Source organism: Pituophis catenifer, unplaced genomic scaffold, assembly GCF_029215685.1.
Source record: "Pituophis catenifer annectens isolate HBS135680 unplaced genomic scaffold, rPitCat1.0.hap2 SCAF_15, whole genome shotgun sequence".
Lineage (NCBI taxonomy): Eukaryota > Metazoa > Chordata > Lepidosauria > Squamata > Colubridae > Pituophis > Pituophis catenifer.
In genome coordinates this window covers 11,457,785-11,469,128 of record NW_027256895.1, presented here as the reverse complement: position 1 = coordinate 11,469,128, position 11,344 = coordinate 11,457,785, and the positions used below count along the sequence as shown (strand labels likewise).

Genomic DNA, 11,344 nt, shown 5'->3' with positions numbered 1-11,344 from the left:
ATGAACTTGAGCAATTGCGCAAGAGCAACTCAATTTATTCTGGTTGGATTGCCAAGTGTTTTGGGACTGGAAAGTGTGATGTATGCCAGCATCTTTCTACTCTACATTCTGTGTCTGATGGGCAATGGGCTCATCGTTATGATAGTAATCACGGACCACCATCTCCAGAAACCCATGTATTTCTTCCTTAGCAACCTTTCTATCAAAGACATTGGATACACCACAGTTTTTATACCCAAGATGTTGCTTAATTATCTCTCTGCTAACAATTCCATCTGTTTTTATTGCTGTGTGATACAATTGTGCTTCTACTTCCTTTTTGGAGTCACTGAATTTTTCATCATCACTTTGATCTCCTTGGATAGATACGTAGCCATTTGCCATCCTTTGAGACACTCCAGTATCATGACTTCAGGGGTCTGCCTTAAATTGGTAATAGCAGCCTGGTTTGGTGGATTTTTCTCCATAATTTTCCAGGTAGTCATGATTGCAAACTTGCCCTACTGCACTTCCAACGTTATCAATCACTACTTTTGTGATGTTGGACCCGTGTTGAAGATTGCAGGAGGAGATACACGTCTGATTGAAGCCCTTGGCTTCCTTGTTGCTGTGTTTGTGATTGTGTCCTCCCTGGTTTTCACCCTCATTTCTTATCTCTTCATCCTATACACCGTTCTTCAAATGCCTTCAACCTCCAGACAGCAGAAGGCCTTTTCTACATGTGCTTCACATCTGGTTGTGGTCAGTCTTTTGTACGGCTCGGTCTTTTTTGTCTACTTAAGACCGACTGTCAAAAATTCTTCCTTTGGTATGATGAAGTCTGTTGCCATCCTGTATACGTTCATCACCCCTGTGCTCAATCCTTTCATCTACAGCATTAGGAATAATGAAGTGAAAGATTCTATATCAAAAATGGTAGAAAGAATGGTTCCTGGTCTCCAAAATCTTTAATAATTGCCAACTGTAAACCCTCATTTAAAAGAAGTGGGAGGGATCCCATTTGTAATAGATTTATTGTACATGAAATGTGAATCTTCTCTGTCTTTTGAAGGACTCTTCTATGTGTGTGTTCCTTCAAGTTGGGGAGTGCCAAAGATTGTTAAGTTAGGTCTTACACTTGAGGTGAGTCTTACACCTATGCAAGAAAAACCCAAAGTACACATATAGCCTGGGTGAAACCAGGCTTAAAAGCAGTAACTGTGAGAGGGATCTTGGAGTCTTGGTGGACAACCAGTTAAATATGAGCTAACAGTGTGCAGTGGCAGCCAAAAAAGCCAGTGCAATCCTAAATTGCATTAACAGAGGGATACAATCAAGATCAAGTGAGGTACTAATACCACTCTATAAAGCCTTAGTAAGACTACACCTAGAATACTGCATCGAGTTTTGGTCACCACACTATTAAAAAGATGTTGAGACTCTAGAAAAAGTGCAGAGAAGAGCAACCAGGATGATTAGGGGACTGGAGACTAAAACATATGAACTGGGCATGGCTAGTCTAGTGAAGAGAAGGACCAGGGGAGACATGATAGTAGTGTTTCAATATCTGAGGGGCTGCCACAGAGAGGAAGGGGTCAAGCTATTTTCCAAGGCACCTGAAGGCCAGACAAAGAGTAATGGATGGAAACTGAACAAGGAGAGATTCAACCTAGAAATAAGGAGAAATTTTCTGACAGTGAGAACAATCAACCGATGGAACAGCTTGCATTCAGAAGTTGTGGGAAGCTTTCAATAAAAGACTGGACTGCCATCTTTCAAAAATGGTGTATGGTCTGCTTGGGTGGGGAGTTGGACCAGATGACCTACAAGGTCCCTTCCAACTCTGTTAATCTGTATCTGTACATTGCCTACCTTAACAAAGAAGGAAGAGTGAGCAATATTCAAGTGGAAGGCAACATTTTGGGGTTTTTATTCAGTTTGATGAAAGCTTTGTTGAAGAAGCATCTGCAAATGCTCTATACGATAAAATCAGTTAACCATGATCAGTTGAGTTTCAGAGCTGGACATAAAACCGAGGCTACATCAAAGATGCTTGTCAGTGTCAAAGTTGGGAAGGTGTAGTGCAAGCATCCTTGTTCTTTTTAGACAATTTTCAGCATCTTTAATCTTGGTATCCATCTGAACTTCCTAAAGGCATTAGAGTGTGTGGATTGGCCATGATGTTTCTCATTTTTTGTTTCAGTTGGTGCTTAACATCTACATGAGGCACTTGAGTGAGATCATCTATCGGCATATAGTCATGTGCCTTGGTGTATAACTACATGACCACAGAAATATCTTTGGACAATGTTGGCTCCTTTGACTAAGAAACAGAGGTGAACACTGCTGTTCATGAGTTGGACATGACTGGATTGGATAAAACCTTTATGTTTATCTCTCAGTTTGTTTGAAAAATAAATTCCAAAACAACTGCTGTTTTAACAATGAAGTGATTGCAGCCCTACTCCAGAGGTGGTATTCAGCCGGTTCAGATCGGTTCGTGTGAACCGTTTGCAGAAATTGGACCAAGGTTTCTGAACCGGTAGTGATGGCCGGCTGGCCATGCCCCCGAACTGGTCCCCTGGTCACTGCTCACTCACCCCACCCGCCATGTTTGTCGCCATGTTCTTTGTGCATGTGCAAGTCCAATGGGATGCGCATGCACAAAGAACATGGCAGTGACGGCAGCAGCTTTTTCCGCGACCTCCAGTACTTTTTGGCTTTGTGGCTGCAGCGGCTGGCTGGGGGCTGCTGAAAACTCTGGTCAGCTTGCCTTCTGGACTCTGGACCAGCCACTGCGGAAGGTAAGCAGCCTGAATAAAGAGGCGGTGGTGGGGGAGAAAGCAGGACTATGGCCAGGGCTGCTAAAGGAGGGAAAACAGGGGTGGCTGGCAAAGGGAGGGTGGGGATAGATAGGTGGAAATTCCAAAAAATTTCCTACCTTGTCCTGTGGGCGTGGCTAGGTGGGACGTCATGTGACTGAGTGGGCATGGGCGTGAGTGACATCAAGTTGGCCACACCCTCTCAATCACATCCCCCCCACCGAACTGGTAGCGAAAGTTTTTGAAACCCACCACTGCCCTACCCCCCTAGCTAAATGGCTCATAAACTATTCTCAAGCACCAACTCTTTACTTGCAGACTGCTGCTGTATGGAGTGTTTTGTGGGGGTGATTTAGGACTCTCCATGATCCAGGAGAGTCATATAAACTAAAGGAATGCCAGCTTCTTTTGTTATTAAGTGGAAAAAGCCACAACCCAGCAAAAATCCCTTCATGAAACTTCAGGGAGCCTTCTCCGAGTTTGTCATCACTTGGCCATCTTCACCAGAAGTCTGAATAGGGAGGAATAGACTTAGGTTCAGTCCTAGAAACACCCATTGACTGAGATATTTGGACTCTATTGTCCCAGATATTTTGTTAGTCCTGAATAGGATTCTATTTCCATGTTTTGGACTGGCAAACAATTTATACTTGCTATTTTGTTTTAAAATATTTTCAATATTGTGTATCACTAAGAGTTACTATGAAAGTGAGTCATTTTAGCAATGTAATGTAATGCAGTGGTGGGTTTCAAAATTTTTTACTACCAGTTCTGTGGGCGTGGCATGGCTTGGTGGGCATGGCTTGGTGGGTGTGGCAGGGGAAAGATACTGTAAAAACTCCATTCCCACTTCTCTCCAGGGGAAGGTTACTGCAAAATCCCCATTTCCTCCTGATCAGCTGGGATTTGGGAGGCAGAGAATAGATGGGGGCGGGTCCAGTCAGAATTTTTACTACCAATTCTCTGAACTACTCAGAATTTCCTCCTTATCAGCTGGGACTTGGGAGGCAAGTCCCAACTACTCAAAATTTCTGCTACCGGTTCTCCAGAACTGTTCAGAACCTGCTGAAACCCACTTATGATGAAATGTAATGTAATGTAATGTAATGTAATGTAATGTAATGTAATGTAAAAATATTGACTCACAAATAAATAAATATTGACTCAGACTGCCCAAGGAGCTGCTGATTCAGTTCTACAGAGGAATGATTGAGTCTGTCATCTGCACCTCTATAACTGTCTGGTTTGACTCAGCAACCCAACAAGACAGACACAGACTTCAGAGGATAATTTGAACTGCAGAAAAAAACAATTGCTACCAACCTGCCTTCCATTGAGAACCTGTATACTGCATGAGTCAAAAAGAGGGCTGTGAAAATATCTACAGACCTCTCACATCCTGGACATATATTGTTTCAACTTCTATCCTCAAAACAACATTACAGAACATTGCACACGAGACAACTAGACAACTAGACACAGTTTTTTCCTACATGCCATCACTCTGCCAAAAAAGCTAATTCCCACAACACTATCGAACTATTACTAAGACTGTATTACTATTCTTCTTCTCATCCTTCCTATTACCTATCTCCTCTTACTTATGACTATAACCTTGTTGTTTGTATCTTTATGATTTACTAGCTGTACCCGGCCACGCGTTGCTGTGGCCCAGTCTTGTGGGTATACAATATTTTGTGACCGAGTGCCAATAATATCCCTCTGTAGGTCAGATCACACCTACTTTGCCTCGGTCCTAGATTGCTGCGGGCATAAGAGCTGGCTTCCCGGTTGCCAGTATAACCGCCTTCACCTTTGCAGCTCTCCACACCACAGGCACCATTGGGGTCCCTGCCAAAGGTACGGCATACTCCGTTAGTTGGGAGGACGCTTGGTGGCAGTTGACATTTCCTGCCATTTTGTTTGTGGGTTTGGTGGCAGCAGCACTGAGGGGGAAAGACCCGGCTAGCACCTACCATTGTGGTGCTGCAACGTTAAAGTCCAAAAATATAGTATAGTGTGTGTTGCTTTTACGTCCAACAGATGATGCTGTTTTTCAAAAAAGCATGTTTTTTCCTGTCACAGGTGTGACATCTATATAATATAGGTATATAAAAACATGTGTGTATTCAAATGCAACCTTGTGTCAAAATTTCAAAGCAATTGGTGAAGAACTTTCGGAGATTTATGATTTTGAACAAACAAACATTTACATTTTTATTTATATAGATATTGTTTTCTTTAGTTTCCTAGTATAAACTGATTGCTTATGTAGTATCCTATGACTATCACTAAGTAACAACTCCTCCTCCTCCTCCTCCTCCTCCTCCTCCTCCTCCTCCTCCTCCTCCTCTTTCTTTTTACTTATTCATCTATTAAATCTATTTGTCACCCATCTTGTTTCGAAGTAACTCTGGGCAGTTTACAGCATAAAAAACATTAAAATCCCCCCAATATAAGTATACATAACCCAATAAAATGACAACACAGTCAAAATAAAACCATTGTCATACAATGGAGAAGAAGGGAGTCAGATGCAGTGGGAGAGGAGAGAGGAAGGGGTTTATCATCATCATCTTCTTCTTCTTCTTCTTCATCATCATCATCATCATCATCATCATCATCATCATCACACAACAAGGCTTATTTAATTTCAGTACAATTTTTTTTTAATGATCCCCACCACTGAGGGCTCTGTAAAGTGGACAATTGTAGCTTGGGAGATGATGCTGATGGACTGAAGAACCTAAGACCGTGATGGCGAACCTATGGCACACGTGCCACAGGTGGCACACAGAGCCCTCTCTGCGGACACGTGAGCAGTCACTCTAGCTCAGCTCCACTGCACATGTGCATGTACCTCCTGCTAGACAGCTGATTTTTGGGTCTCTGCTGCGCATGCGAGGGTGCGGGGCACATGCGGGAGATGCGCACGCACGCATGCGTGGGTGGGCAGGGTGCACACAGGGGGGTTGCGTGAGCATTGCATTATGGGTTATAAGTGCAGGAAGGCCTACTAGGCCCAAAATGGGGCACGGGGGGTGCAGTGCAGCCCCCCGCAGCCCATTTTTGTTCCCAGGAAGTTGCAGGGAGGCCTACTAGGACCAAAACGGAGTGTGGGGGGAGTGCGGAGGGTCTGTGAACATGCATCAGGGGGTGCAGGGGGTGCATGTGCAGGGGGGCACATTCAGTGGTGGGTTCTGCCCGGTTCCGCCGAGTCGGTAGCGGTGACGATATGACATCACTGACGTCACCGAACCAGTTCTCTTTGTTCGGGAGCTGCCCGCCACCGCATTATTCTTATTCTTACCTTTTATTTGGCCCCGCCCCCAATCTATTTGCTGCCTCCCGAGCCCCAGCTGATCGGCTAGAAGGAAAAAAAAAACTGTTTAAACTCTTGCCATGGGGCTTCAAAGGGCAGCCCTATAGCTGATCAGTGTTAAAAGGCAGTGTGGTGGTAGACCGGTGCCTCCAAAAACAAATGAGTAGACCAGTACAGCTCTGCAAGCAGTTAAAAGCCTGGTAGACCAGTACCTCTGCTAAATCCTAAAGAATTGTTACATGACCATCAAACCACACCCACAAAATAAGCCACACCCACCGAACCTAAGAAATCTGGTTACCTCACTTTTCTTTAATCTTAAGTGTCATATTCTGGCAAAGCCATCTGTTTCTAACTTAATCTGTCAGTTTTCCTTATGGGAAATTATAAGATTTATCTCTGGGGATTGAATCCCAGGAATAATGTCATTAGCCATGTACAGCACCATTTACAAGAAAGATTTTAAATAATGAGAATTGTTTCTCTCATACTCTAAACTCTGCTCTTCATGTCTGTATGATGTTCTCTGTTTCCTTTCCAGGTGTGATGGTCAGAAAATTCTCTCGGCAATTTTGCCTAGGAGAGAGATAGATTTAAAGTTACTCGAAAAAAAAGGAAATAAAAGTGATAGATCAAGAAATGGCAATGCAGAAACTCAGCTAAATCTTCGGGATCAAGAGAGTTTGGGGGGGGGATCTAGGAAATTTAATTAATAGCCTTGAATACTTGGGATTTTTTTTAAAAAAATGATAGTTCTGTACCTTGAATTTACATTCTGCTTGCATTTTTGATGGATTCGTGGACTAGAATGTGAGTATCTGTTTTTACATTATGTTCTCAGATAACTGAGGTAAAACTGAACATGAAATGAATCACAAAGAATGTCTCCCCCATCTATTGTTCTATCTATAGTCAATCTGTCTGTCTGTCTGTCTCTGTCTGTCTGTCTGTCTCTGTCCATCCATCAGTCTGTCTGTCTGTCTATATCTATCTATCTATCTATCTATCTATCTATCTATCTATCTATCTATCTATCTATCTATCTATCATCTGTCTGTGTCTCTGTCTGTCTGTCTCTCTCTCTCTCTCTCTCTCTCTAATCTCATCTATCTGTCTATGTCTGTCTGTGTCTGTCTATCTATCATCTATCTATATCTAATCTCTCATCTGTCTGTGTCTGTCTGTCTGTCTGTCTGTCTGTCTGTCTGTCTATCTATCTATCATCTATCTATCATCTATCTATTTATCTATCTAATCTCTAATCTGTCTGTTTGTGTCAGTCAGTCAGTCTATCTATTTAATCTAATATAATCTAATATAATCTCTAATCTGTCTGTGTCTATCTATCTATCTATCTATCTATCTATCTATCTATCTATTTATCTATCTTCTAATTATCTCTCTTCTATCTGTCTCTGTCTGTCTGACTGACTGACTATCTATCTATCTATCTATCTATCTATCTATCTATCTATCTATCTATCTATTATTTAATTATCTCTCATCTGTCTGCCTGCCTTTCTGTCTGTCTTTCTATTGTTCTATCATTCTATCTATCATTCTATCTATCATCTATCAAATCCAATCTCTGTCTAAATCATCTTATCTAGTTATTTGCACCTCTCTTATTGGTAGATACATCATATATAATGTTGGTTTTTCTCACTTCTTTTCCTCTCACCTGTGATTGTAATGTCACAATTACAATTCACAGCTTTTCTCATCTTTGCAGCATATGAAACAATTTCTGTTTCAGAAGGTATCTGAATATCCAATGTTTATCAGCCAGGTTTTACCGCAATTGAAATGTATTTATTTAATCATATTTGCAGCCCAGCTTTCCTCCAAGACATCAAAACTGTAAAAATCCTTTTCTAGTTTCCCCCATCTGAGGTTAATAGAAATCTGGGTATCCTTAGTCCTATTCTAACACCTTAATTAGGACAACTCTCTCTGTCTCTTAAGTTACTTATACCTTATTGTTTTGAAAAGATGGAATATTTGTTTCGTATTTTGGCATTCAGAATCCTTTCTTCAATAGAGTAGAACTCATAAGAGATAAAAAGAACTATATACCACCAAATCCCATGGTTTAAAATCCTTCATGGTCATCTTCAGAATTTCTTATGGAACTGCATCCATCTGAAGTCGATTTCTAATATACTCAAAGAAGTATAGAAACCTCCATGAAGTCAAAATCAGTGCCCCAATAATTGGTTAATTTGACCAAGTGTTTTTCTCATCTTCAGGTCAAGCAGTTGTAGACCTCCTAGATCAATGCTGAATTCCTTCACACCTTTGAGATCAATACAAGATGTCATGGATGTGAAAGCTAGGCTCAATTTATCTGAGAGATATTTTCAGATTTTCTACTTCAATTAACTAAAGTAAGCATTTTTTTTAAAAAAAATACTTCCAATAAATAGAACAATTAATCAGTGGAACAACTTGCCTCCAGAAATTGTGAATGCTCCAACATTGGAAGTTTTTAAGAAGATGTTGGATAACCATTTGTCTGAAGTGGTGTAGGGTTTCCTGCCTAAGCAGGGGGTTGGACTAGAAGACCTCCAAGGTCCCTTCCAACTCTGTTATTCTATTCTATTCTATTCTATTCTATTCTATTCTATTCTATTCTATTCTATTCTATTCTATTCTATTCTATTCTATTCTATTCTATTCTATTCTAAATGTGCTTTTGGAAATGTGTTTTCTTGCCACTTTCATAAATGATTGCTTCTAATCATTTCCTATGCAGTCTTTCTCCCCTTCTGGATTTCTTTGTCTTCGTGATAAATAGGAGGCGATGGATGTTTACTCCCCTAAGCAAAATGTTTAACAATAAAGATATATGGGTCATAGTGTTTTATGGATCTGAGATGATTTTGAAAAACAGCATAGTCAGCATTCAGCCATGGAGCCAGAAGTTAGGCAAATTTTATCAGCTGAGTTCTTGGAGCTTTCTGAGCTTGCTTATTTGCTTGCAAAACATTTTTTTTTAAAAAATTATTTTAATCAACATAAGTGTTTAATGAACATTGCATTGTCTGAGTCATTTTAATTATACAATATATAATAATGCTAATAAATAATAAAATAATTATATTTTAAATAATAAAATAATAATAAAATAATAAAAACTTGGTTGATACCTAGGACATTGGCAGCAACCTGTATCAACCATTAGCACTCGTCAATGGTATTTGTGACACATTGTTAAATGATCAGTTGACTGAATTTCATGTTTAATGAATAAAAGACACAACAACAACAACAACAACAACAACAACAACAACAACAACAATAATAATAGTAGTAGTAGTAGTAATAGTAATAATAATGCGATGCGACCATCGAAACTACGTGATTATGGATGAAACATGTAACAGTGATACCTATTGCCATCGGGGCACTTGGTACCATGTCCAAGAATTTTATAAAATACATTAAGAAATTGCAGCTTCCTGCAATAACACCAATGGAACTGCAAAAAAAACTTTGCTACTTGAAACATAGTACAGCTTAAGAAGGTACTTAGTTGATCCCTAGGACGCTGGCAGCAACCCGTATCAACCATTAGCACCAGTCAATGGTATTTGTGATGCATTTTTGAATGTTCAGTTGACTGAGTTTCATGTTTAATGAATAAAGTATATAATAATAATAATAATAATAATAATAATAATAATAATAATAATAATAATAATATTCTCATTGGCATCCTTCAGTCTCAAGAGACTATGGTATCGTGCTCTGGAAAGAGGTCCTAAAACAGCATCTAGTGTGACTAAAAAGGCCAATTCGAGAGTGGCAATCCCTTCCACACTGCGGGCAGATACATTCTGTCCCCTGCCCAGCTCCCAGATTTCGCTGGTCCCGGGACTGCCTCTTTGCCTCAGCCTGCCAAACAAGTGTCTCTTCGAATTGGAGAAGGCCATGCTGTGTCTTTAGCCTCCAAGCTGAATGATAGGAGGTCAAGGTTTCCCAGTTGTTAATGTCTATCCCCAGGGCCTTTATATGGTCCCTCTTGCAGATATCCTTATATCACAGCTGTGGTCTCTCTCTGAGGCGCTTTCCCTGCGCTAATTCTCCATACAGGAAATCTTTCAGAATCTGACCATCAGCCATTCTCACGACATGCCCCAGCCAGCGTAGACGTCGCTGTTTCAATAGTATATACATGCTAGAAATCCCAGTGCGTTCCAAGACTTCGCTATTTGAATAATAATAATAATAATAATAATAATAATAATAATAATAATAATAATAACAACAACAACAACAACAACAACATATATAGTAATGATCTTTCATTATTTGCTTATACATAGTAATAATCTTTTATCTTCTAATTTCTACTTCAGTTATCTAACCACAGGTAAAACACATCCAATGTTAAGAAGTATTCTGTTTCTTCCTTGTCCTTTATTTTTAGTGTCAATCTATCTATCTCTGCACAGTCTAATATCTTTCTGATTATATAGATTAATCAATTATATAGGTTAATCAATTATATAGATTAATTTTTTAATATCTTTTAGTATTTTATATATTCAAATTTTAAAATTGGTTTTAAATAGTTTGGGGTTTTAATTTGTCTGGGCCAAAACTATTTAATTTGATTTAAATTCTACTTTTAAATTTTGTATGTATGTGTTTTATTGTTTGGCTGTGCACCGTCCTGAGGCCTTCAGGAGTAGGGCGGTATAGAAATCAAATCAATCAATCAATCAATCAATCAATCAATCAATCAAATAAATCAATCAAATAAATAAATAAATAAATAAATAAATAAATAAATAAATAAATAAATAAATAAATAAATAAATTCTCATCTCAACCAATATTGTGCCAATACAATTCTCTCCGCTGTCAACAGATGTAATATTACAGTATGTATGTATTCCCTTTGTTATAATTTTCTGGTAGTATACTCAACACAAATATTTCTGGTTTTAAATCTATGTGTTGCTTTATCATTTTTCCTAATCATGTGTGTATTTTCACCCAGAATCTTTTTGCCTTTGGGCATGTCCACCACATATGATAATAAGAACCCGGTATCTGATTGCATTTCCAGCATTTAGTAGACAAGTGTTTGAACATCTTTGCTAATCTTGCCAGTGACAAATGCTTGCAAGACATTTCACGTTTACCCAATACTTGCAAACTAGGCAACACCATTAGTGCTAGTGAGAGTGGAATTTCTCCCTGTTTTTGATAC

The 11,344-nt window shown here is 39.4% G+C and overlaps 1 protein-coding gene across 1 annotated transcript; it reads left to right on the top strand.

The window, feature by feature from the left end:
- On the top strand, positions 1-951 carry LOC139324361 (olfactory receptor 6X1-like). Its single transcript, XM_070954075.1, has one exon. It carries the CDS (start codon positions 1-3, stop codon positions 949-951), a length of 951 nt encoding a protein of 316 aa, XP_070810176.1.
- The last annotated feature ends 10,393 nt before the right edge of the window (positions 952-11,344 follow it).

What these genes read in the sequence shown, in the direction of transcription:
- LOC139324361 (XM_070954075.1), top strand. Translation starts at nt 1, where the DNA reads ATGAACTTGAGCAATTGCGCAAGAGCAACTCAATTTATTCTGGTTGGA.